General features: G+C 47.9%; 2 protein-coding genes across 9 annotated transcripts in view; both read left to right on the top strand.

The window, feature by feature from the left end:
* The window catches only part of SEPTIN6 (septin 6), a 29,593-nt gene extending 12,564 nt beyond the window's left edge, over nucleotides 1–17,029 (top strand). For 2 of the 8 annotated variants that reach the window (XM_032701889.1, XM_032701888.1), the window contains exons 3-11: nucleotides 1,221–1,416; nucleotides 2,551–2,737; nucleotides 2,968–3,129; nucleotides 7,142–7,238; nucleotides 7,498–7,666; nucleotides 8,179–8,311; nucleotides 8,971–9,161; nucleotides 11,081–11,124; nucleotides 13,613–14,607. In XM_032701889.1, the coding sequence (XP_032557780.1) occupies nucleotides 1,221–1,416; nucleotides 2,551–2,737; nucleotides 2,968–3,129; nucleotides 7,142–7,238; nucleotides 7,498–7,666; nucleotides 8,179–8,311; nucleotides 8,971–9,161; nucleotides 11,081–11,084 (1,139 nt within the window). In that variant the 3' untranslated portion in view covers nucleotides 11,085–11,124; nucleotides 13,613–14,607. The other 6 variants (XM_032701887.1, XM_032701886.1, XM_032701884.1 and 3 more) reach the window with 4 other exon arrangements.
* Nucleotides 17,030–17,552: 523 nt separating this feature from the next.
* On the top strand, nucleotides 17,553–26,179 carry NKRF (NFKB repressing factor). The gene is made up of 3 exons (XM_032702162.1): nucleotides 17,553–17,880; nucleotides 21,172–21,293; nucleotides 23,340–26,179. The coding sequence occupies exons 1-3, from the start codon at nucleotides 17,675–17,677 to the stop codon at nucleotides 25,334–25,336; spliced, it is 2,325 nt and encodes a 774-aa protein (XP_032558053.1). The 5' UTR covers nucleotides 17,553–17,674; the 3' UTR covers nucleotides 25,337–26,179.
* The last annotated feature ends 688 nt before the right edge of the window (nucleotides 26,180–26,867 follow it).

Below are 26,867 nucleotides of genomic sequence, written 5' to 3'. Positions count from 1 at the left end.
GAGAAATCCCTTCTGTGGCCAAGAGAGGAATTTGCCTGCTTGAAGGGGTGAGGCTTGGAGATTTGGACATTTGGAAGGGGGAGGATGGGGAGGAGTTTCCCCTTGTTGAATTGAGCATTTCATGCAAGTTTGGATCTGTTGCAGAGCTCTAAACTTACAAAAATAAGAAGCTCTTTTATTCTGAGCAAAGTGGGAACGTGATGAAGTTGTTTTGGTTGGGAGCTGAGGGCTGGGGGAAGGAGGGAAAGGCTGCTGCAGCCAGACACAGCCTCCCTGTGCTCCCGCAGCGGGTGGGGTTCAGCCGGCTCCTGAAGTTTCTGCAAAAGCCAGCAGGGCAGCTCAGAAATTGTTGTTTCTCCACAACACAACAGCCCTCACAGGGCAACAAACCAGACTGCATAGGAAGTCAGATCCTTTGAGCTCAGAGACCTGGCTCCATTCTCAGAGCTTGGCAAGGGAGGCTGCCCTGTGGAATGCAGGCACAGAGGGATTTGTTTTATTCTTCCTGGGATGTATCTAAAACAAATTTAAGACTGGTCTCTGGGATTTCTCTCTTCCTTCCAGACAGGGAAATAGTTACTTGTTGATAGATGGAATCCAAATAACAGTTCAATGCTGCAGAAAGTTTGGAGGCAGATTTTGGAATATTGTAAAGCTTGTGTAGCTCCTAAGATATGGAAACCAGATACTACCAAAAATGCCCCCTCCCAGTCTAGAAGGCTGATTCCCCAACTCAAGCTGTTGTGAGTAGAAACCCACTGCACAACTTGCTGTAGGACTAGAACCAATTCTCAGGGTTTCTGCACGGTAGGAGACTGCTTCTGTGGCTGCTTATTAAACACATATTGATCTGGAGCAGCTTTTTTTGGAAATGGCAGTAAGCCCCATCCCCCCCCCCCTTTTTAATGAAAACAGCATCTTCTGTAGTGTAGCTGTGGGTTTATGCAGGATCTGAATGATGCTTTCCCCTTCGCCTTTTCACCTCTTTCTTTTCATCTCTATTTTCTAACGATATTAATGGCCATTAGACTGTGAAATGTAATTTGCCCAGAATACAGACCTCCCATTGTTCATGGCTTTCTGTTTACCAGACGCTCCCTTGGGAGCATGAGATCTGCTTTCATCTGCTACAATTTCACCCCTGTTAATGGTTGGAAGCTGAAAGGCCAAGCCATATTAATATTCAACTGAACATTTCAACTCTCTTTTTTTTCCAACAGGGGAAACTGGCCTTGGTAAGTCCACCCTCATGGACACCCTTTTCAACACCAAGTTTGAAGGTGACCCAGCATCTCACTCACAGCCTGGGGTTCAGCTGAAATCCAGTACCTACGACCTGCAGGAGAGCAATGTCAACCTCAAACTGACTATTGTGAGCACAGTGGGCTTTGGGGATCAGATCAACAAAGAGGACAGGTGAGTGTGGGGGAGAGAGACTGTATCATGACCTAGTTTTTCATGCAAGGTCTCTTCCTGTGCCCTAGGTGGGCCAGACTGCCCACCACTGTACACTTTTCCTGCTTCCTTCTTATGGGTTGTCCTTGTCATGTCTTTGTGATGGCACAGGTAGATGAGAGGACAGAGACTGTGGAGTGTCAGCACTGCTTTGGCTATGAAACAGCTTTTCTTATGCTGTCAGAGTAATATCTGCCCTGCTGGCAGCCTTCTGCCCAAATTCATCTGGTGGGGAGAGTGGAATGCTCCAGGGCAGCATCTGGGTTTGTTTTGGCTGTGCTGACCACAAGCTGCCAACCAAACCACCTGTGTGGTCTAGTGACCACTTGGCTTAATACCCACTTCTCCGTGTTGCCAAAGGAAGCACGATAAATGTGCAATGAGATATCCAGGGGAAGTGTGTCTGGCAGCTCACATCCCAGCATGGCTGGGCTGTGGTGGTTAAGGGATGTGCAGTTCCAGCAGGCAGTCTCCAAGGTGCATCTTCACAGAGACGTTGCTGATGGGATTTGCTTTGTTGTGGGTCTGTTAGTTTGGTTTTTTTTAAGCTGTGTTTAAGATGCACTGATGTCCTTTACGTTAGGAGTCTGAAAGGCTCTGTATTTCAGAAGGCCTTGGGAGGGTGCTGCAGAGCACTGGGCAAAGGTAGTACTGAATGGAGCTGTATCTTCCACCAGCAGGACTCAGGGCTGTGAGAGCAGCAAGCCATTCAACCCCTGAGTGCAAGCAGGGGTTACACACTGCTGCAAATGAGTCTACATGATTCTTGCTTTAGAAAGTCTCTCACCCTCACATTTCAAAGTATGAGAGTCCTCTTTCCCTGGAGAGGATAACGTGTCTCCTGTCCTCTGCTGAATCCCAGTACTGTGTTTTGACAAACAGGCTGCTAGAGTCTGATGTAGGACCACATCTCCATGTCAGTAGTGTGACTCTAAAATTTCTTGTGGGTGGAGAGGAAGGGAGATGGAGAGAATTGGTCTCAGGAGGTGAATTCTAACAAGCAGCTTGTTTCTTAAAAGCAACCAAAGGAGCACTGTCTGTTTTTCTCTCTGACTGTGAGACGTATAGCTTTTTTTTTTTTTCCTTTCACCAAAGCTATAAGCCCATCGTTGAGTTCATTGATGCTCAGTTTGAAGCCTACTTGCAAGAAGAACTGAAGATAAGAAGGGTCCTGCACAACTACCATGACACCCGTATCCACGCCTGCTTGTACTTCATTGCTCCGACAGGACACTCGCTGAAATCCCTGGACTTGGTAACAATGAAGAAGCTCGACAGCAAGGTGGGCACTTTAACTCTTAAGGGGCAGGTTTGCTGTTTGCATGGTGGAAAGGCTGCTGCTTTTCCAGAGCATTTCCCCACCTTGAACAGCCCTTCTGGTGGAAATGACTGGCTTGGCAGATAAATCCTGTAGATTTATTGATCGCTTATAATTTTTTGAAGGTTGTTTTGCAGACTTGGAAAAACTCCCTGGAGCAAAGTTGATTACTTTGTTCCTCTGTTCTTTTCTAGGTGAACATCATTCCCATCATTGCCAAATCTGATGCCATTTCCAAGAGTGAGCTGACCAAGTTTAAAATTAAAATCACAAGTGAACTGGTCAGTAACGGGGTTCAGATCTACCAGTTCCCAACAGACGATGAATCCGTGGCAGAGATAAATGGGACAATGAATGTAAGTGACTGGGTGCTTCCTCCTCTCACAGAACAGCACTGTCAGCATAGGGGTGGGTGGGGCATATTGGGGCGTTTCTTAAATCTGCTTTCCCTTTTATTTTGTGTCTTAAAAACAGGATTTCACAGAGATCCCCTCCTTATAGGGTCATTCTAGACTAGCAGAGCCTTGTGGTCAGCTACTGACACTCTGGTGGGCTTTTCTAGTCAGAAAACAGACTTTTAACCCCCTCCTTGTCCTCATCCGTATCTGTTGAGGGATATATAAGAAGCCAGACAGACAGTGAGGCCTGGCTGTGCAGGGCAAGGACATGGGTTATGGACTAATAAGATGAGTGTTACCTGTCTGATGTGAGGGGCAGACTGTCTGCAGACATGCACCTCTGCTCCTCACCCTGTGTTTTTCTCACCGAACAGTTCTGCTCTCCTGGACTGGTGTTTCCTGCAAAGCTCTACCTCTATGGATGTCTCCTCTTGCCTATGGCTGTCCTTGCAGCAGAGCCCCTTCACCTGGCCAGCTCTGGGTCTCTTGTCTGCACTGAGTTCCTGTTCCATTATTGATCCAGGTTCTTAGCTAGGTCGTGGTCTGGTTTGGCCTTTTGGCTCGGTTGCTGTTGGCCAGAATGGGTGGACAGGGAGTGCAACAAGGCTGATTAGAACAGTGTCTTTCTTTGAGATACATCCAGGTGCTGATGTGAGAAATAAAACACAAGGGTGGGACCAGAGGCCCAGGCAGCCCAGTGGCCCTTCTCTTCTGCTTTTGGTCACTTTGGGAGTACACAAGAAGAGAAGGAGTGTGTACAACTTTCCCTGGTGTCTAACCCTGTTTGGCTCAAGAGTTTCTCTGTATTTCTGTCCCATGTCCTGTCATGATGTCCTGCCACCAGTAAATTTCCAGGATCTGGTGGCAAGGAGTTGCACAGGTTAACCAGCAGGGTGTGAAAACCAGTACACAACTTGGTCCAGACATACCTCAAAGTGCCTGCAGGTGCTCACTCTGGCTCTGGCCTGCACAGCATGGTGGGTGCCTGTCTGTGGTTCCTTGAAGAGGGAGCAAACTGTCCCTTGGCCCCTCTGGCAGTGCATCCTGACCATGGTCCCATATTCCAGAAGGCTTTTTACAGGAAAGCAAGTAGGGGAAGTTACTTCACTGCTGTTGATGTAGTACAGGTCTACCTGATGTGCTTTTGTGTCACCTCTTGATCTAATATTAAAGAGTATTCTGGAGAGGCCTAAAAGAAACATAAGGTTTGTCCTGATGTCAGTGGTGGTTTCCTGGTCAGAGTGGTTTTGTGATGGTATCTTTCTCAGTGCTTAATGCTCTCACTGTGTAGGAATAGAGTGGAATAGAGTGCTCATCACTCCATCCTCAAGGAACCAGAGGTGTGATGATAAAGGGAGAAGTCCTTCCCTCTTAGCCCTTCTCTGCTCATCTTTCCTTTTAGCCATTCACATGTTCCCTGGGAGGGAGTTGCTGTCTGGGGCAGTGTTGACATTTTGGGTTGTGTCAGTTGCTCACAGAGAGATCAGCTCTTTAATCCCCCATTAAAATCATATCAGTCAGAATTACCAGGTTTATGGGAACTAAGCAGGCCAGAATCTGAATCTGATCAAGGCAATTTTGCAGGCCTGGAAAACTTGTATCCAAATAGTGATTTTATTAGCAACATAAGACAAATCTACTTATGCTTCAGGGCAGGAGATGAGTTTGTGGAGGGACTGAGGCCATTAAAAGAGCCAGGATGGATTGATTTAGGTTTACAACTTAAATTGCCAATTTTAGTCATGTTTAAAATTGAGGAATGGGAAACTTTGATTTAAATAGATTACCTTAACCTTGTGTTTGTACTCCTCTACAGAAAGCTTAATTGTCTTTGCCTGTTACAGATCAACGTCTTTGAAAGGTTCTAAATGCAGTTTTCATAATTAAGTAGTGCTTCTTGCTGACCATCAGCTTCTCTGGATCAGTTACCTTTTTCCCACAAAGTATACAAGTTCAGAGAAGACACTGTCCAAAATTCATTAGGTCTCTTCCCATCTAGATTTTATTCTTGCACAAAATCAAATAAGAAAAACAAGCTCTCCTATTCTTTCAACTCCCTGATGGCTTTTCCATTTTGAATTAGTTAGTCTAATTACTGAAAAAAATATTCTTCCTGCACCTGCTAGTTAAATGAGATCACATGGAGCTGTGTGAGCTGTCCCACATGGTGGGAGCTGGAACTTCCTTACTAATGGAAAAAGGAAATCACCAGCACTTTCCCTGGCAAAGACAGCAACTGGACAGTTGGTGGCTGTGGAGGAAGAGTCTCTGCTGTTGAGGGTAACCAGGTCCATTGATGGCCGAGGTTCAGGCTGTGCCTGTGTGGCCATAGCATGGTGTATCTGCCACTGCCTCAGGCTTCTCCTCTTGTTCCTATTGCTTGCTTTGTCCATTGGAAAATCCCCTTACTTTGCTCTCCCAGAGGCCTGGATACAAAGCGAACAAAAAGCATTAACAGCTGTGGGAGAAGCCAGTCATGGGATGCTCCTCATGGACAGTCCAAAGAAGCCAACAGGGAAGTCTGGAAGCTCTCCCTCAGAAGCAGCAGGATGGGAAGAGGAGAGAAGTGGGCACCTCTGGTGCCCCATCAAGGCTGACCACTAGCCCCACTTATTCTGTGTGTCCCATGTGAGAGGTGGGAGGCTCAGCAATACAAGTGGAAGAACCCATCTGTGTGAGTGCTTGCTGGCAGTTTTGCTGTATTTACAATTTGACTCTATGAGCCATACTCTGAGAGCAGAAAACATAATCTATGAAATCTTTTGCTTGTATCAGCTGTCATGAACTTGTCCAAGTTTTCAGATAACCTATGGAATTCTCTTGCCTGCTCTTGAGAGCAATCCAGGGTCACTCATCTTCCATGTGGTTGGTTTCCTGGGGCCCTTTCAACTGCCCAGAACTCAGCACACTTTAAAAGCTCTCTAGCAAATGTCACTGCACGAAACTCAGCAGAAGGGCTTGGTGCAGGGAGCTGGAACTCTCATTTTTAAAGTGCTGAAACTTTGCACTGGACTTCTTTGCAGCTTGGCAGAATGCACAGTATCGTTCCCAAGAGCAAGTGGAAGTGTGGACAAATCTCACTTACTGCGCCACAGAAAAGTGCAGCAAAGTATGATGGCAGTGTTGGGGGTTTGCCTGGCTGCCTGAGTCTGGGGAATGAGGGGACTGTAAGGTGAGGTCTTCAGAGCTTAGATAAGTGTTGGGAGTGTTTCTTTTCCAGTTTTACTGAGCTTGCACTGGGCAAATCTCTTACTTTTTGCATTCTTCAGAGAGACCATCTTTACTCAGAAATGACTGTTTTTGATTTCTGAATTTCTGAAAAGCAGATCTCTCTTGTGAGCCCCAGGGAATGCAGAGTCATTCCCAGCTCAGCCTGGGGCACACCTCGGGGCACACATGGCCATGGAGGCTGACCCTGTGCAGGGACACATTCAGCCCTTCCTCACCAGGGCTGACGCAAGCGGGGAGGAAGGAGCTGTTCTCTGGGGGTGAAGGATGGACTTCTGTCTCATGATCCGATGGAGCAAGGAGTCTTGTGCTCCAGTGTGAGCCAAGGGAGTGGAGGGGGGATAAAAAACCAAGAAGGCTCCAAGACCTCTTACTGCTTCTGTGCTTGTGCAGATGTTCTCCTCAGCCACGGCAGCCCCGGGACAGCACCGCAGTCAGCGCCGCGCAGCACATTGTTCGAGCTGGCATTCTGATGCCAGTCTTGACTGGCTCATCTCACCTGAGACCCTGTGGCTGGGAGGATCAGCCAGGTAGAGGATATAGAGTGGTAGCACTAACAAGGTTTCCAAAAAGGACCCACCCTGCTCCCCCTTTGTCTTGAGCTAGTGGCCAGTGACTAGACTCCCTGAGATTAGCGTGTGCGTAATGACTGTTCTGCTCAGTGGCTGTGCTAATCTCTGTGTGCTGGCGGGTCAGCCAGGTGTGAGAGGGACTAACGTGGGTATCATGAAATGTGTTCCAGGCCCACTTGCCATTTGCAGTGATCGGGAGCACGGAGGAGCTGAAAATAGGAAACAAAATGATGAAAGCTCGTCAGTACCCCTGGGGCACAGTGCAGGGTGAGTTGAGCCCTGGGATTTTCGTGGCATGAATGGTGACATGTGTGCAAGTGGGCTCTCATAAAAGGAGGAAAGGCCTGCTGGAGTTTATTATCTCATGGGGAATTACCCTTTGCTAAATCCTTGTGTCAGGCCTATAGTGACAGTTTGCTCTGCTCCAAAGGGCTGTTAAACCTGTTGGAGGAGTAGACAAGTGGGGAATATGGGAAGAGATCTTTGTTTCTGTCCCCACCTTAGTCCTTACCACGTCTTCTTCCAGTGGAGAATGAAGCTCACTGTGACTTCGTGAAGCTGCGGGAGATGCTGATCCGCGTGAACATGGAGGACCTTCGTGAGCAGACCCACACCCGCCACTACGAGCTGTACCGGCGGTGCAAACTGGAAGAGATGGGTTTCAAGGACACCGATCCAGACAGCAAACCCTTCAGGTGAGATCCTAGAGGAGGCAGGAGAGCCTGAGAGAGGCACTGCTGGATGTGCCGTGTGCGTGTGTAAGTGTGTGTGTCCTTGGGAGAGCATGGAAAGAACCAATGCAGCAAGAAAACCTGCCAGGTCTGATAAATCCAATTCAGCAAAGGTACTGACTGAGTGAGAGAGGGTGAAAACACGGGGAGCATGTGCGGGACTGACTGAAACTGCAAGTATAAGAGGAGAAATATCTGTGCTGCAGAGACACAGCAGTGTTCCTCTGAGCCGGTGTTTGTTGCCGGTGGGTTTCTTTGAATTGCCCAACATTCAGCATACAGAAAAGTGTAACAGATCCCAAAAATTACTGGACAAAAAAAGACCTTGGGCACACGTGGGTGAGTGAGTAGCTGATTGTGTTCAAGCAATATTGTGTTGTGTTCAAGCAATATTCACAGTGAGGGCCTGATTTCAGAAGGTCAGAGGAAGCAGAGTTTGTCCCAAATCATATCACTGGACTTTCCTTTCTTTTTAGCTTACAGGAAACTTATGAAGCCAAAAGAAATGAGTTTCTGGGGGAACTGCAGAAAAAGGAAGAGGCAATGAGGCAGATGTTTGTCCAGAGGGTCAAGGAGAAAGAAGCAGAGCTGAAGGAGGCTGAAAAAGAGGTGAAGACTGCAGTACTTGTCTCTTCATGGTTATGCGTGATAGATTCACTCCCAAGTAGGTAGTTGCTGCCAAAGCACTTTCTGCAAAGAGGGGTTTAGGACTTTCTTATCAAGAAATCTAAGGTTTAACTTAGATGGGGACATTAAGGTGTTCATCCTGTAGAATAGAACTGAATAACAGTGTTTACTGTGTACAACTTACTGCAATAGGAAAGGGCCATAGACTTGATTCTGATGGAGAGGTGCAGTGTGGCAAAAGTCAAGGAGAGAAGCAGCCCTTGAATAAACTTCTTATACAAAAAGGATACCCATACAACTTCCTTAGCATTGTGAAAAATCCATTAATTTACTGACCTTTAAAGAGGAATAAGGAAGAGACTCGTGGAAATGGATTGGGGATTTTTTTACTCTCTCAATCCTCTGTTCTTAGTGTGCACAGTGATGCCTCACTAGAACACTGCCTGGTTTGTGAGTTGTTGTGGAAGGAGACTGTTCCCTGCTCTTGTCTAGGCACTGTCAGCTCAGGAGCTAGAAATTATGTAGAGACCAGTAGAGACTTGCAGGCTCAGGTATCAAGGGATCCTTCCATCTTCCTCTTTTCCTATGCACAGAGTATCTGGTAGTGCTGGGTCCTGCTCACCTCTCTCCTTTCCCTTTAGCTGCATGAAAAGTTTGATCGCCTGAAGAAATTACATCAGGATGAAAAAAAGAAGCTAGAGGATAAGAAGAAGTCTCTGGATGATGAAGTAAATGCATTTAAACAAAGGAAGACAGCAGCTGAATTGCTTCAGTCTCAGGCTCAGCAGGCTGGAGGATCGCAAACTCTTAAAAGGGATAAGGAAAGGAAAAAGTAAGTTGCTAACCCAGTGGCATTTGCTTTTTGGTAATGGTTCTCCTTTATTAATTTTTTGGGTGTTCATATCTCCCTTCCAACATAGCCAGTCCTTATCAGGGGAAGGTTTGCAGCCAGATCTAATGCCTAGTAAGGCTGAGCAGTAGCTGGAAGCGTTTAACCTTCAGCTGTCATCCTGAAGAGCTGGGAGCAGTGCTAACCTCCCTCATTGCCTGCTGACAGCATGGGAGAGGATGAACTTATTTTTATTCCCCTAGATTCCCTGCTCCTTCCCTGATCTGTCAGTGCTTGTAATGAAGTGGAACCATGCTAGCTGCCAAGGCGAGGGTGTGGGTAGCAGGGGTGTTCCTCTACCCCCAGAGAGGAGCGTGTCCTGTCTCAGATTCTTACTTGTTCAGGTTGGGAAAAAACTTGGACTGTGAAAAGTCTTGACTTATGAAGCCTGCAAAATGTAAGGCTGCAAAATGAGGGGACAGGTTACAGCACCTTGTTAGCACTAGTACTCTTCTACAGTCCTAAATCAGCTTTTTGCCCTCCACATAAGCAGTGGGAGATACTGCATGGCTTTAGCAGGGGTTCCCTGTGCCAGGGACTGGTGTTTCAGGATCCACCCCCTTGTAAGGGTCTTGGGATCTGGGCAGTGCCCCTTAGGGGCCTGGGCTCTTGAAGCTCTGCAGTTGATCAAGAGTAACCAGCTGTACAGTGAAACAGTGCTCCCAGTTCTCCCAGCAGTGAGCAGTTCCTTCCCAATGGGGTATGTTTCCCAAAATGAAGCCCTGTGCCACCTGGGCGTGTGTACAGACAGTGATGCAGAGACAAATGAGTCTGGTTTTGTACCACTGCCACAATCCCCCCTCTGCACGTCCCTGGGGCAAATCCTGAGCAAATCTTGCCTGCACTATGCAGTCTCAAATACATGAGGAAGTGCTGTTAAATTGGACAATATGGGATGTGCCCAAAGAGCTGACAGCATTGTTTGTCAGAGAAAAAGCCCATGACCGTTAAGCTTGGAATCAAATGAGACAGGAGAGAAACACCCAATAACAAAAATGAGATCCTGGTTTTAGTCTTTTAATTTTGAACTGGAGCTGTTTCTATGTCAACATTCTTTTCTGATGAGTAATTAGCACTGCCCTTTTCTCACTAGTCTGTTGCTTTTTCCACTGCCTATGTTGATTTGCTCATTTGAATTACCTTCAGGGGGTTTTAGTATCTTTTCATGCTGAGGAGTCTGAGACTGACTGGGAGCAGACTTCTCTCCCCAGCCTGGACTGTGTAAGGAATACACAACTGAGTTCTTTCATGCTTACAGCCCTCAGACATCTGGTCACTCAGGACTGCAGACTTCAGCCCTGAGATTAGTCAGGGTCAGGAGTGCAGGAAAGGGAAACAAGATGCCCTGTAGTATCAGCAAATAGTTGCTGTGGCCCGAGTCACACTCTTGTTCTTCGAAGTGCTTCTGATCTCAGAAGAGCTCCTTGACACCAAGCACAGTGATGTGGTAAAGCTTTGGTACTGTCCTGGTCATTTAAGGGCACAGAAAACTCCATGACAGAGATGGGTCAGTGCTTCAGTACGGCTTGGGAAGATATTAGGGGGCTTTCCTCTGGGAAAATGGCTGTGTTAGAAATGGTGCTGCTTTCTTTGCTCTGTAACTTCTCCAGTTGTCCTTAATAATCCATTTCAGTATTTAGATCATAAATTTTCCTTAACAATCCGTGAATTTCACAAGCTGTAGCTTAATTGTAGCTAGTTCACTACTGTCTGGCAGTACACTAGCCTTTTTCTTTCACAGGTGACTCGTTTAAGCTTAAGCTCTGCAATTTGCACTAATCATGACTTAGTTTATTTTTGTTGGTTTTGTTGTGACATCATTATCATCATCATTAGCTCTTTACCTGTGTGCTGTTTTACAGTTAGCTGCTGTTTGGCTGCATGGTGCATGAGGCACATTGTCCTGGTAAGCGTCATTAACTAATAGAGCCTCACAGTGGGATCAAGTACCCTTCCTAAAAAAGGGAAGGGTAATAGAAGCCTCTAAGTATTATCTCTGTCTTCCTCTGCTTTCACCCTCACAATATGTGCTCTACCAGTTTCTCTCTACATATGCAGTTGTAGAAAAGGGATGTAATTGTCTTTAAAGATTCTGCAAAGTAAAATGCAGAGACTTTGTATTAGGATATGAAACGTAAAAAATAAGGATTAGGTCATTTTCCTTTTAAATATTCCCAGCACTTTGTTGGCTCTGTTCTCTTTATTCCATCTCCCTTAGAAATAAATTATATTCTTTAATCACACAGGCCATGTTGATACTATGGCAACAATTGCTATGGAGATGTGGTGCTGATGATACAGCCCAGCCAGCCATGTAAATGCCTCTTCCCTTTCTCCTCCTTCCCTCCCACCCCTCCCAAGTTGTAGTGTTAACTTGTGGTTACAGTGAAGGTAGATCCCCCTCTTCATATGCTAACAGATAGTAAAGTCTGCCAAGCCTAGAGCTCTCCTTTGTCCCAGAGCGCCAGAGAATCACCAAACTCTGTGTGTGTGTGTGTGTGTGTGTGTGTGTGTGTGAACATTAAAAAAGCTACTGCTGAGTAACCAAACCAGTATTCACCTGCTGACCGATTATAGTTGGTTGTGCAAAACCACAAGGGATAATGGGCTGAGCATTAGCAGGTAATGAAGGCTCTGAAGAGAGACTGAGAGTCTTTATGCCACTTTTAGGAGGCAAACTGGTCACCCATGGATTGACTGTTCAGTTGTAGCAGGCAGACACAGACCCACACCCCTGGGAGCCGTGCCAAGTGTGCCCATGGCCAGGGTAAGGATAGAGGTAGAAGAGGGCTGTGCTCAACTTGTGCCCAGAAAGCCTGCCAGAGAGCACTTAGCCCTGAATAAGGCCAGCATCCAGGTGCCTGAGGAGTTTTGCCAAGGTGTGGAGAGTTCCCACTGGAGGAGAGCCCTGTCAGGGGTGTTATGCTGTGAGTCTGCTCTGCTCCAGTTGCAGTGCCTGTCACTGTGTCTGCCTGCATGGGAGCAGGGGTGTGAGGTGGCCACAAAGTCATGGCCAGGCTTGTGGAACAGATAGGGCTGCCTGAAAGGGTTAACAAAGCCAGCCCTAAGCAAGGGTCTGCAGTGCAGAGTGCCTGCATCTGTTGTAAAAGGAAGGGTCATTTAAACATAGATGCATAAGAAATGACCCTGCCTGGCAGGAGAGCAGCATCCTCATTAGAGTTATTAGTTAAACTGCTAATGACAGTCATCTACTTACAACTAGGTTGAGTGTGTTTAATTGAGCCTTTTTAATTTGTTGTTGATTCTCTGGTGAAAGGAAAAAGGAAGCTCCCACAGGAATGTCTTGCTTCTTGAAGGAGCAGCAATACTCATTATCCAAGGCAAGGATTAGAGCACCCCAGGCTGAGGTGTGCAGGCCTTTCAGAGAAGTGACCTGTTGGAACATCAGCACTTAACTGTAAAACACTCTGAAAACTCAGCCTCGAGTCCACCCTTCCCTGCAGACAAAGCTAAGACTTACATTCCCTCCTGAATTGTCTAGACTAAATTATGGTCTGCCCTTAAATAGGTAAAGCTGATTCCAGGATTCCTACCCTCTTAGCTCCACCAAGGGAAATGGAAAAGCAAGTAAACATTACAGCTGTCAGTGAGAGGCATTTGAATGTAATTTAAATGGGACCTTCCACTTAACAGAAGAGCTTCAGAAGGGTCTTGCACTGCCTCGAACTGGAGCTTGCAGTCGTCTTTAGCTGTCCAGTTGAATCAATGTACCGGTAACTGTAAAACAATGAAAAGAACAATTCTCTCCTTATCAGACTCTGGAATGTGAAAAAATAAGCTCAAAGAATAACTGTTCATTCTGGTGCTGAGTACGAAGGCACGGCTAAAGTGCAGTTAGAGTGAACATTGCTGATTTTTGTTGGGCTTGGATTGCTTTTGGCAGCCCTCATAACTGTACACTGTTGTGTGCTGGGCTTTGAATCAAATGAAGTTCTTTGTTCCCGCTACACAAATGCAGACAGTGCCTTTTTCAATGAGCATTTGTCGTTGCTAAATTAAATATGTATATATGGTACTTTCCCAGAATTCAAAAAAACACTCTCCATATTGATCCATAAAGTATTGCAGGGCTCCACTGTTTTGCATGAATACAAACAAGTCACAGTTGATGAGTTCTGTATCTTGCAAAACTGTGAGAGGATTGTTTTAGAAAATAAATTTGGTTCATCCCACTGCTGAGTGTGTGCGTGTATGCATGTGTGTGTCTGCATAAAGCATGTTCTGTAGTCAAATTAAACATCATTAACACTTAGCAGCATTTCTTTCTGTGTGTGTGTGTGTGTTAGGAAACATTTCTATTTTTATTTTGGATTTTTTTTTTTTTGGTCATTAATCCATAAAACCATTAACCTGCCTTTTTCTTTCATTTTCAGTCCGGGTTTCCTGTAGAGCCTTTCCCTTCGCACCAGAGGCGAATGCCCCACCCCCGGTTAACACGCGGCTGTGCCATTGTGCCTGTTTGCTCACCTTTGCCCATTGCTCCCCCCCTGTGCTCACCACTCTGGTTAAAGTGAGAGCCCTGGGCTGTTGTGGTTGTCCCTGTGAGGAACTCGAGCTGCCCAGAGGTGCTCGTTGCTGATTCCCGGTGCTCCCGTGTGTGTCCCCTCTTCCCATTGCTCAGCTCTTTGTCCCTGCTCTGTGCTGTACCAGGGCTGCTTGGGGGGTGCATTTACCTCCCGTGGTGGGACCCCGGATGCTGCCGTGGGGTGGGATGTGCTGTCTCAAGAGACTGGCTGCCTTCTCTTATTAATTTGCTGTGCCTAACCCCTTGTTACCCCCTCTGTGCTGCCCTGTGTGACTCATTTAATTTTCAAGGACTTTTTGCAAAACTTGACATCCTCACAGGCATGGGCCTGAGTCCAAACCTCTGGTCCTCAGGCTTGGGGAATTCTCAAATTTGGATCCATGGTTTGCAACTAAGTGTTCTCTGAATGCTGCAGGGGTCACGAAGGATCTCTTGCCTTGTCTCCCTCTCATTGTGCTGGCCTGGATGCACATCCTGGATCCAATCTCAGGGAAAGCTGGACACCTTGCTGTACATATCAGTGTTTGTGAAGAAAGACGATGCTGTTTCTTTGACTTTCTTCTCAGTGATTCCAGCAATTTCTGGTTTTAATGCAAAAACCTGTATGTTTTTTAGCTGGCATCCATTTAAAAGTGTACAGATGTTGGCAGGTTGCTTTTCCTATTTTCTATTCAGCAAAAGCCTTGTTTTTACTGCAAGATCTGCACTAAAAAGGAGGGTGTTTTGCTCACTGGGCCAGGAGTTCGCTCTGGCCAAGTGCAACTGTGGTTTGCCTGCAGGTGTCTTCTCTGTGTATTTCTGGCTGAGTTTTGTTTTTAAATAAAGAGTTCATCAGACAGTGAATTCTGGTTAACATTTACTTCTTTTGTTTTTTGTTTTCTTTGCCCTTCTTTTACAGTAACCCATGGCTCTGTACTGAGTAATTACCCCAGAATACAATGGGCTGGAATGGACCTTCATTTACTTGTTAGATCGGAGGGTCTAATAAAACGTGACAGCATTTCAGCTGTGACCTTTCCAGGGTGTTACCCTTGCTCTCTCCTATATCCTCGTTGTGATTCTGTCTTTCCTATGTACTCATGGTTATTGCTTTTATTAAACAATGTAAAATTAGTGCTAACAAGGTTTCGGATGCTGCAACTTCCAATCCTACCATACTTTTTTCCCCTACAATTAATGGATTATCCTTTTTCCTGGTCTCTCTCTACCTAGATAGATAAGGGATAGGGAAATAAGTTCTGTGAGTTATTTTTGCTGGCAAAATAACAACGCAGTTTAAATGTATTTATTGGTGACGTTAAAATGACAACACCACCTTAGTTTAATTATCACATAGTTTAGAGATAAAGCACTCTTTTCTCTTTAAACTTGGTGTCATTTTCATGGCTTCATCTATCCTTTAAAATTTTCTTTTATTTTTTCTGTTGCTAGTTCATGCTCCTTGAAGACTAGCATGTAAATCCTCGTTTCCATTTCAGAGTTCCTTGTTGTGACCCTGATTCTTCAGTCGTGCTGTGGGCGGGCTCAGTGCTCTGTGTGTGTGGGTGAATCCACACGTCCTGCCCCTGCTGAAAGATCAGGATGCATTGCTGCCAAACAGCCTCAACAAAAACCCTCCAAACCCTGGGTTTTTAGGAGATAAGCTCATGTCAGGCCTAGCCCTGATAGGTGGTCTTGTTTTAGTGCAAGCTGCCGCTCAGAGTTTTCCTGGAGAAGTGCTCTAGGTGATGCCAAAGGCCCACGAGCAGTTCCAGCACAGTGTCAGCCCAGCTCCTGCTCACAGCAGCAGCTGCCCAGATCACACTAAGGTCTGGCCTCCTGTTTCCAACAGTCAGGGCAGTCCAAACTCTTGATTGCAATGTATTTTCTCAGGTATTCTGTTTCACCATAAACACAATTTCATGTCCCGTAGAACTCTTTGATTGCTTTGTGGTTCATTTGGGGGGTTTTAGGAAGTTAAAATAATTTGAATATTTACTTCTTCCTCTACTGTTGCATGTTACCCTGCTCCCCAAACCAGTCAATATCAATCTGTCAAGGATTTCTAGATTACCTGCTAAATAACCATTTAATGTTGCTTTTTTTACCTTACTGCAGGTCATTGACTGTTCTTCCTGACCACTTGCCTTATTAGAAAGTTATTTAAAGTTATGCAAAGTCTTTAAAAAGACTTGAAAGAAAAAAGGGGTTTTATATGTGTGGTTTCTGAAGTACTTGAGGGTGCCACAAGGAGATGCCATCTCTCCTCTGTCAGCTGTTTTCATGTTGCATCTCTTTTTCTTGCTTTTTGAGTGTCTTTCTCTTTTTTTTGCTAATCTTCTGGTTTTTTCTCTTTTTTTCCCCTTTTCTCTCTCTGTAGCTTTTTTTAATCTGTCTTCGCCAGCTGCACTGTGTCTGAGGGAGAAGACTGCCACTTCTAGAAGAGTTTAAGGGTCTTATGTCTGGGGAGGGGGGGAACAAATCTTCAGTGTTAGTGTCTTGGAAAGAAGCTCTTTTACTGACTTGCATGATACCTAAAATTGAAGTGTCTTGTAATTTGTGTGACAAGACAGGGGAACTGATTGTTACCTGGGATTTTGAAGAGCGACAGAAATGTGATGTTTGGACTAATGATGTAGCGAATACATTTTCAAACGTTGTTATGGGCATATTTTTTTTCTAATGTTGTCTTTAATAATATAAATGTCGTGGGCTTCCCTGGGGTGTGAAGCCTAAGGAATATTTTCAATATGCTATTGTTTGACTGGTTTTGGAAACCGTGCATTCAAGAATCAAAGGAAATATGAACATGGTGCAACTTACTCTGTTGGCAGCCACAAAATATTTAATTTTATCAAAGAAATAAAGTAAGAACTGTGTGTTTTCATTGGTGTCCTCCTGTGTCTCACCACCCTGTTAAACAAGCCTGGTGGACGTGGGTCAAGTGGTACTTTCTTTTTCCTAACTGCACCTCCTCCTGTTCTTTAAAGTTAGGGAAAGTTGGCAGTACCAGGAGGGAGAGGCGGTGCTGGGGGCCGGGATAACCATCACAGCAGCCCCTCCGCACCCTGTGAGCTGGTCCAGAAGTGCCGGACCAGCCCCGTCCTGCCCTGCCCGCTCCCCGCATGCTTCCAGAGCCACCTCCCCATCCCGGCCCCCTTCCCTTTTTACACATGGAACTGCACCGCGTATATTTACATGGCAAAACACCGAGGAACCGGCACTGTTCCGCCTGTGACCTTTCTAACTTTCATGTCAATTTTAAATAAAAAATTACGAAAAGCCAGCGCGCCTGCTGTGGTTTGTGTTCGGGGCTCCCGCCGGGGCCGGGGCAGTTCCAGACCGTCACGGGGGAGTCAAAGCCCGGCGGGGACGGTGGTCGGCAACGCCGGGGGCAGGGCGGGACCCGCGGAGAGACGGAAGAAGGGAAGGGAAGGAAAAGGAAGGGAAGGAAAAGGAAGGGAAGGAGCGGCCTCGGGACCGTCGGGACGCTCCGCCGGGGCTGTCCAGGCCCCGCCCCCTGATCGTGGCCCCGCCCCGTCTGACCTCGCCCCGCCCTCGGCCGCCGGCAGGGGGCGCTGTTCCCCGCGGCTCCCGGGCCCCTCCGTGGTGTCGGAGTCTCGCGGCGTCTCGCGCGACCGTGACGCGCGGCCACGTGAGGCGGTGCCGGCCGGGCCGCCCTGCTCGGCCCCGCGCGAGTGACGGGACCGGGACCGGGACGGGGACGGGCGGGGGCGGCGGGCCCGCGGCGGCACCGGCACCGGCCAGCGGGGCTAGGGGGGGCGGCTGAGGCCGGGCCGCGCCCGCGCTCCCCGTTGGCCCACAGCGCTCCGCGGCCTGGTCCGCACGTGGGGCCTGGTCCCGCCGAACGCGCCCGGGCCCGGCGGGTCCGCGCCCCCGGCGGGGTCCGGCGCCGCGGCCTCTGCCCGCCATGGCGCCGCCGCCCGCCGAGCCGCAGCCGGAGGCGGTGCCCGAGCCGGCGGTGGAGCAGTGGCGGCAGTACAACGAGACCGAGCGGCAATGGGCGCTGCGCCGCCGCTTCATCCTCCGACACCTGCCCGCCTACCCCGGCGCAGCCATCGACCAGCTGCTCGCTCTCTCCGTGCTCTGGACCAACCACGTCTTCATGGGCTGCAGGTGAGCCCCGGGGGCACCCCCGGCGCGGGGTCAGCGCGGTTCGGGGGGTCCCGCCTCGGGGCAGAATTTGGAGCCGCCCCCGTTGGGAGAAGGGGCTCAGGCTCCCGTAGCGGCCGTCTCGGCCCCAGCTGCCTTCTAAGAAATAACGGCGGAAGGGCTGAGGTGGAACGGGTTGGTGCGGGAGTATTCAGCTCCTTGACAGTTTTCTTTGCTCGGATATGCCCGTGTTTGTATGTGGAGGGAAGCAAGCTGCTGGAAAAGTTAATTTGTGTTTTGAAAGTAGTTCTTGATGTCCCGCCCCCAGGACTCGTTAAGCTGGTGATGCTGTGCTTTGTCATTTAAGTCATTTAAGTGAGCAGTTTCCCTCTGCGCGTAAAGCAGCCTGTGCAGTGCCCTCAATTCTCGGCTTTTCTGGGAGAAACAGGCCTGTGGGATGAAAACAGTCCTGTATCAGGACTACTAGAATCCAACGGAATTCTACTACTAGAATCCAACGGAACTGGAGATCTGCAGAAACGACACCCACGTTCCGACCGACACCTCCGGTGTTGTGATTGTTTTTAAGTGGACGTGAGGCTTTGAGGGCAGAATCAACTGCTTAACGACCAACTTCAGCAAGCTGTGCAGTGACAGAGGAGCTTGTGAGCGCTGAGGGCACGTAACTGACTTTGATTACTGTTCCGTCCCGGAGCCCTGTGGGGGGAATACTTTGTGTCATTTGTACAGAGCCGAGTCAGCATCCTTAAATACAGATCTGCCTGTTCCCTTGTTCCTTTCTGGTTCAAGTACTAAACTGTTCTGGTCTGCAAGCACCGAAATTAAACATAATTTTAAAATAGCTTCCAATTCCCAAGCTTGAGTAGTATGTTGAAATTGAGACTTTATTCTTAAGAAACAGACTGTGCGGGCCATCAGCTCATGTTAATGCGTTTGTGTGTTGTCCTGGGGGGCCTTTTTTGTGCCAGTGCTTTTGGGAATTGGTGCGGTGATACAAAGTGCTGGTAACAGAAGTGAGTGAACGACTGTGTGTGAAGAGCTCAGATCCCAAGAACTGATAGAGTTTAAGCCTGTAAGTGCACATGCTGTGCCTGATGATCATCTTCACCTGTAGCTCTCAGGGGAGATGCAGTTTGGGCTGGATGGATGTTGAGCCATTACCAGTGAGGATGTTTCCCCATGCTGTGCTCAGCTGGGAACACACAGCAGGGGAACATGCTGGGCTGTTAAAGACAATTCCGGCTTTGCTTAGTATTGTCTGGGAATGGGAAGGACCTGCAGTGTTCCCTGGAACTGCCTTTTGCTGCTTGGGAAGAGCTGTTATTGCTGTAGCAAGTGAATAGCTTCAAAGTTTGGGGGATTTTTGTTGTTTTCTCTTTAAGTTCGGTGGTTGATTTTTGAGTTGGTGGGATTTGGTTTTTGTTTTGTTTTGTTTTGCTATTGTTGATTACTTTCTGGCTGAAGACAACCTGTTTGTCAGAGTAAATACAGATCAAAGTCTTTGCTGATGAAATCTGAGTGAGTGTTCTGCTAGGTGATCTGGAGAATGTCCAGAAGGCTTAGAAAACATGGTCTGTGAGAAAGGAGTTAGGCAGAAGGCTCCATTTAGTTTAGAGGTGGATGAGAGAAGATGTTTGTGTTCTCAGATATGTTCAAGGTGGCTGCAGAATGGGGTAGGAGGAAGCATTGTGCTCTACAGCTACTGGGATCAGGGTAAGGGGTAATGTATTAAAATCAAACCAGGGAGACTTCAGTTAGGCACTGGAGGCGTGGGAGTCCTCTGCCTCCACATGCAGCTTCCAGAACCTGAGATTGCTAAGGCCAGGTTAGACAAACATATTGGGACTGGTTGATTTCCCTGCCCCCCCGGCAGAAATCTGAGCCCCAAAGATCTCCATCCTTTGTGAAGAAGAATGACAAATGTCAAATCTAAGCTGTTCTTGCACCCTGCTGGAAAGGAGCATTGTCCATCACGGGTAATGTCCTCTCCCTGTAAGCCAGAGAGAGGAACAGAGATTCCCATCCCTCTCCCTTTCCGCTGCAAGAGGGTGAGGGTGTCACCACTATCTGCCTCCCTTTGATCCCTCCTGACATTTTCTTCCCCTGCACAGTTCCACTGCCTCTCTGCTGGGGGCTGAGCTGTGCTGGGACTGCAGGAGTGTGTGCTCAGAGTTCTCAGCCAGAAATTTAAATGGATCTAATTTCTGCCTGGCCCTCTAAATCAGGAGCAGGAAGGGCATTTCTTCAGTGGAGGATGAGTGGATTTCCAGAGCCCTTGAAACAGTAGTATTTAAAAGCTGGTGCAAGTTATTGCAGCACTTCATGACACTTGTAGACTCCTGTCCATGGGCGGTGACCTGATGCTTTCTGGCTTTGGAAGGTGAGCACACTTTGAACAGGTGCAGCATTGCTTGTTCTCCTTTCTGAACCACGGGGTGAAGCTCTCAGAGGCTGCTTTCAGGCCATGATTGTAGGTTATCCTTGGATAGAAAGGTTTAGGGTTTTTTTCCTGTTCAGCTTCAGTGTGCAAATGGCTTGAAATCATGTGACAGATCCCCAGAGCAATGGCAAACTGAGCTGGTCGGGGCTGTAAGGCCGAGAGGGATGGGGCTGGAGAGGGACAGGGCCGTGCTGTGCAAGTCCCACCTGTGCAGAACCCCGAGTGCTGTGGCAGGGTCAGGTTTGCTTGGGGCGTTACAGCCTCCTCACCTCCATCGTGGCTCGGGGATCTGAAACGTTTTGGTTACAGCACCAAGCCAGAATTTAGTCTGGCTTTTCAAAGAGTGGTCGATGAAGGCTGAGCAAAGCCTCTGTCACCTGATCAGTGCCTCTGTCACCTGATTGTGGTGTTGGTGATGTGCAGGCTGTGGCTGCTGCCCCACACGGGACTCCAGTGCCAGCCTGAGCTCCTGAGCTTAGTTCACTGAAGCTGCTCCTCCTTCTCCAGACCCTGTGTTCCTTAGTGCTCCTAGTAGCTCTGCCAAGTACTGTATTTTGTCAGATAATGTATTTAAATTTCAGTGTAGAACACTGTCAGTGTGGTGGCTGCATGGTTTGTTACTCACAAGTGAGCCCCCTCAGCTGGTGTGGGGCTCTCTGCCCATGCTGGACTGGCCATGGCAGGGGGACAGTGCTCAGCTCTGCTCCAGCAGAATCAAGGGAGTGTCTCCCTTGCACCAGCTGCTGTGTCCCAGGCAGCCTTAGTTCTCATTTTACATAACAAAAGCTGGTGTGTGCATGTGTGTGTTGCCCGTGGGACCAGCTCTCAGGTGGTTTGCTGTTGGATCCACACAGATACGGGGTGCAGGTCATGGAGAAGGTTCTCAAGATGGCCGAAGGCATCGACATCGGTGAGACGAGGACCTACGAGTTGGTTCCCAGCAGGAAGCTCAAGAGACACCGCTCTCCATCAGACAGTGAGTATTTGTGCCTGTGTCAGAGACCCCCTTCCTTGTCCCTGTCTGGCGGGCATCAGTGGCAGTGTGGGGAGGGCAGTGACAGCTGACATGGCAAACTGGGGAGATGTGTCCATGACGTGCTCTGCTGGACTGCAGCTGCTCCCCCTCCTCTGCTGTGTGCATAATTCATGCATAGTTCTCTCTTTGCTTAAGAAAATGCCATTTTTCATTTAGATTATCAGGTAATTGGTTTTTGCTAGGGATAGTGTTGGGAATCGAATCTGTGTAATGGAATCCCTCTGGGGTGGTGTTCTAACCCAAGGAGGGGCTGTACGTGTATGTGGAGATGTGGAGTTCAGCTCATTGATTTTGAGTTATGACCTACCTGGAGAATTGTTGGGAGGAGGGGTGAGATGATGTCTAGTTTTGATTTTGTTCTTCTTAATTCCCTGCTGGAATGGAAGAGTCCTGCCTGTGTCAGCCCAGTCCCATGGGCGCAGGGATCAGTGTTCCAGCTCTAGCTTTTCCAGTGGAGGAAATGCAGCAGGCAGAGGAGGCTGGCAGTTCAACAGGCTCTGTCTGCTGGCTTCTCTGCAGCACCTTCAGAGCTGCCTGCCCTCCCTCTGGAGAGGGGTGGGAATCGTGTCCCTGTGTGTGGTGTGGGTGCAGGCAGGCCCTTGGGTCAGCCAGCACTGTGGCTGTGTGCAGCACAAATGTGTGTGCCCTGTGTGAAGCACAGGACTCCTCTAGGCTTGGATATAATCCCTAACTCTGCCACAGTTGCTTCCCTTACTTTGGCAGCCAGCAGTCTTTCTGTGCTTCCATGGGCCAGCTGTAAAACTGAGATAAATACTGCTTTTCTCCCATGTTTTGTCTGTCACAGGCAGCAGCTCTGAGAGGAGGGTTTCTCTGTGGCATGTTGCACAGACAGCATAAAGAGCTGTTCTGCTGGCAAGAGCCTTTAGGTGCTGCTGCAGTGCAACCATCAAAATACAAACAGCAAGAAATGGAAATGTTGCCATAATTCATCAGAACTGATGAGCAAAGGATTTAACGCGTGTGTAAGAGCTTTGTCACCTGATTTAAATAGGAAGGAGGGGCTGTTTGTGCTGTATGCAGAGCACTGTTTTCACCTGCAGGGAGCTGGGCCATGATAACCACGCTCTGGTGGTTGATGTCTAGACAGATGTGCTGCCTGACCTATATTAGGGCTGCACACGTTGGCCCTGGATCAGGCAGCATTTCCCAGCACTGAGGTGGCCTTTTGCTCCCCCGATGAAATTACACACATGTACCACGTCAGCGTGTGGGGGCTAAATCTTTCACAGAAGTCTTGTATAACCATCTCTTAGATGTTACATATTTGCTTGTCAGCTATTTGATTCTCCTTTTCTGCAGTCCCTGTGCATGTCAAGATAGTCTGCCTCATTAGCATTTCTTCTGGTGAAGGAACAAGGGGTCTCTCAGTAACATATAATGGGGCCCCCATTGCCACTTGGGCAGATTTCTCCATGTTTGGTGCCCTTTAGCCAAAAGCAATTACTTTGATAGAAAATGTCAAAACCAGTAACAACCCTGTGTGTTTTGGAAAGGAGGGTTCAATCTCACTGTGTTCCCCCTCAGATGAGAAGACCTGAAGATGAAGTAGTTTATCTGAGATCATTCCACAACCATGCAGCAGAATCAGAGCTGAGGCTCTGTCCTGCTCCGGTGTTCTGTCTTGTAGTTTTACTTGGTTTAGTAGCTTTTAATGGATTAACTTCATCAATTACTGGATGGGTTCAGTGGGCAGTGCTGGGGGGCAGCATCGTGTAGCTAAATAGGTAAAGATTTTTGTGTGGTAGTTGTGAAGGTGGAAATACCACTGTAGTGACCTGCACAAGAATGACTGGTCGTCTTTGATCAATTGTGAATGTCTTTGGAAAGAAACCTGTTGGGTTTTGGCTAAGGAGTGAGAGTCCTGTGTTCAAAACCCACAGGCTCCTCCTGGAGATCTCTCTCTGAAAACATTGCCTCCCTGTCATGCACATATTGGTAATTGTGTAATTTTCTTCCATTTCATAGGTCCAGAGCCGGAGGTGATTCCTGAGCCACCCAAGAAGGTGGTCCCCAAGTTCCGAGTGCGACCACGTTTTGAACCCATACACTTTGTCACCAGTGCTGAGAAGGATGGCAAGAAGGACAGTTCTCTGGATAACCAAACGCAGGAGGTGAACCAGGAGGCAAATACAAACAGCACGGCACAGCCAGCTGAAAACTGTACAAATTCTTTTGTGAATGCACGGGATGTGGATCCCCAGCTCTCCGGCACAGCTGGGTTAGGCTTTACAGGCCCGGCAGCAGCAGCAGCAACAGCCAAGAGGGCTGTGAATAGTGTGGACTCTACCACAAGCAGCTCGTTGCAGGTTTCTGTTTCCCCTTCAACTGCCCCATCTGCATCAGAGACTTTCCCTCCGTCAGCAATAATGCTGAAGCAGAGCTTTATGGAGAAACTGTCAGCAGCTGTCTGGAAAAATCTCGCCAACCCAGATGCAAACACTGGGACTGATAAAATTAACTTCACGTATCTTTTGACACGTTCGATTCAGGCATGCAAGACAAATCCTGAGTATATTTATGTTCCTCTGAAAGAGATCGCCCCTGCTGACCTCCCCAAGAGCAAGAAGCTCCTGACAGATGGCTTTGCCTGTGAGGTGCGATGTCAGAATGTCTACCTGGCCACTGGCTACGCCGGCAGCAAGAACGGGTCCCGGGATCGAGCCGCGGAGCAGGCAGTGAAGCTGCTGAAGAAGTCCGTGGAAGTTCGAGTTGTCCAGCGGAAGTTCAAGCACACCTACCACGAGGACCTGGTGGTGTGCGAGGCGGGCGTGTGTCGCACGGATTTCCCTCCTGCTCTCAAGCCTCACGAGGAGTTTGTAGTTGCCAACAGGGACTGTGTCCCACTGCAGCCTGGTACTGAAGCCGTGAAAGGTTCCGCCAATACCAACAAACACTGGACTAGTTTTGTCCTCACGGAGAACGCCAGTGACGCAATAGGAATATTGAACAATTCTGCCTCATACAACAAAATGTCTGTTGAATATAAGTACGAATTGATGCCCAACCGCTCGTGGCGGTGTCAGGTGTATCTCCAAGATCACTGCCTGGCCGAGGGGTTTGGCACGAAAAAGACCAGCAAGCACGCAGCAGCTGAGGAGGCCCTGAAAATCCTGCAGAAGATGCAGTCAAATATAGCATCCCTCAAAGTGACCCAGGTGCAGAAAGTGGGCTGCTCGTCGCGGGGCTCTGGGAGGAAGAAGGACCTGAAGGACCTGGTGATCTATGAGAACTCCAGCAATCCCGTGTGTACGCTGAACGACACCGCCCAGTTCAACAAGATGACGGTGGAGTACGTGTTTGAGAGGATGACAGGCATGCGATGGAAATGCAAGGTGATGCTTGAGGATGAATTCATCGCAGAAGCAGTTGGAGTGAAGAAATCTGTCAAGCATGAGGCAGCAGAGGAAGCTGTGAAAATCCTCAAAAAGACTCAGCCAACTGTTGTTAATAACCTGAAGAAAGGCACCGTCGAAGACGTCATCTCCAGAAATGAGATCCGGGGTCGATCAGCAGAAGAGGCTTTCAAACAGAAGATCAAAGAAGACAACATTGGGAACCAAATTTTAAGAAAGATGGGCTGGACAGGCGGTGGCCTAGGGAAAGATGGTGAAGGAATTAGAGAGCCTATTTCAGTGAAGGAGCAGTTTAAAAGGGAAGGACTTGGGCTTGATGTAGAAAGGGTGAACAGAATTGCTAAAAGAGATATTGAAGAGATCATTCGAAACTATGCACGCTCAGACAGTCACATTGACTTGACTTTCTCTAGAGAACTGACCATGGATGAGCGGAAGCAGATACATCAGATAGCCCAAAAATATGGTCTTAAAAGTAAATCCCACGGGCAGGGACACAACAGATACTTGGTGGTGAGCAGGAAGCGGCGCAAGGAAGATCTGTTAGACCAGCTGAAGCAGGAAGGCCAGGTTGGGCATTATGAGCTTATCATGCCCCAAGCAAACTGAGGTGAGGTGTCCCCTTAGACCAGAGACTGAGCTTCCCAGACACTCGACTAAAGAAAGAGATGCTGCATTTTTCTTGTGGGTAATAATATCATCTTTTACTTTGGCAATATAATTTCTAAAATGTTTTTAGGCGTTTAGAACCGACCGAGTTCTGTTCCAGTACATTAGCACAACCCAAAAGCAGTAGTGCAGTTACTGTATGTGTCTTTGATATTACTTGTTCCTTCACATTTTAATAGTTTTGTAATAGCAAACACACATGTCCAATGAGAAGGAATTTGACATCATTTAAAATCATAGGTCCATTATTCTTCTTGAACAAGGAAGGAAAAAGAAGCCTCTTTTTTTTTTTTTTTTTTTTTAAATAATTAAAAAAAACAAAGGAAATGCAGTCAGGGGGCATAAACCTGTATGTAAAATTGATATTAATGACAATAAAGTTTTATTTCTGGAAAAAAAGGATTTGTCACACTTTGTATAAAAAAAAGTGTGAAAACTGTTTATTCTTGAGAAATACATGTATTGAGGTCTTGTCTCTGCCACGTGTGTATGTACAGTATGTAAACCTTAACCAGCAGTACAGTTTTATTCATAGATTTCTACCCCAAGTCTCCCATTCTGAGAATCACTGAAGGCACCTTCGTGGCCAGCGTATTGGACTGAGAGAATTCCAGCGCCTTTCTACCTTGGAGAACTGCTTGACATGTGCAAATGCCATGGTGAAGTGTGAAATGTAAAAACTGGAGGTAAATGCAGAGCCCACGCTCAAAGATGCTCATGTAGCTTGTGGGGACTGTTATATAACTTATTTTTTTACTTTGAATATCAGCTCTTTAATCCTGAGCAAAACCAAATCTGTGCCTGATTATTTCTCCGCTCCATCCCTGTACCTGTGCCTGTCAAGGGCGATTCACCAGTGAACTTGTGGCCTTGCTCTGACCCGCGTGTGAGTGTGGCAGCTCTCCAGGAGGCCGGAACGCTTCTCTCCGTGCCAGGGAAGCAGGCTGACCTCTGGCTGTGCTGCTCCGCCAGCAGCACCACAGGACACGGTGCTCTGTGAGCCTTGGGGAACATTCACTTCATGCTTGGGAAGCATAAAGGTTAGGAACTGGCCTTGGAAGAGCCCAGAGTCAGGCGTGCTGGTTTTTCTGTCAGCAGTGGTTCTGTACCGCTAAGTTGGTCCTCATGCAGTGTTTTTGTTTGTTCTCCTGTCATTGTGTCTCAGCTCTTGCCTTTGGTTTTCTGCTGCCTGTATTTGCCTCTCCATCTCTTTACGGCATCCTCTACCTTTTTTCCCCACCTCCTGTTCTGTTTTAAAATACTCCCCGTGCTTTTTTAAATATTCCTCTATCGCTGAGGCAGGAGCTCCTGGTGATGTGTAGTTAGAGGCATTTTCATCCCTGCAGGATGCCCTGGCAGGTGAGACTCGCTCAGGAAGCAGAGTGAGCATCCCCTCCTCTCCCTGCCTGGCTGCAGCACAGCTTCTGCCAGCTTGGACTGCTGAACTAACAACTTGCTGCTGCTCTTGCTG

This window comes from Chiroxiphia lanceolata, chromosome 14, assembly GCF_009829145.1.
Source record: "Chiroxiphia lanceolata isolate bChiLan1 chromosome 14, bChiLan1.pri, whole genome shotgun sequence".
Lineage (NCBI taxonomy): Eukaryota > Metazoa > Chordata > Aves > Passeriformes > Pipridae > Chiroxiphia > Chiroxiphia lanceolata.
This window is presented reverse-complemented; position numbering and strand designations above follow the sequence as displayed.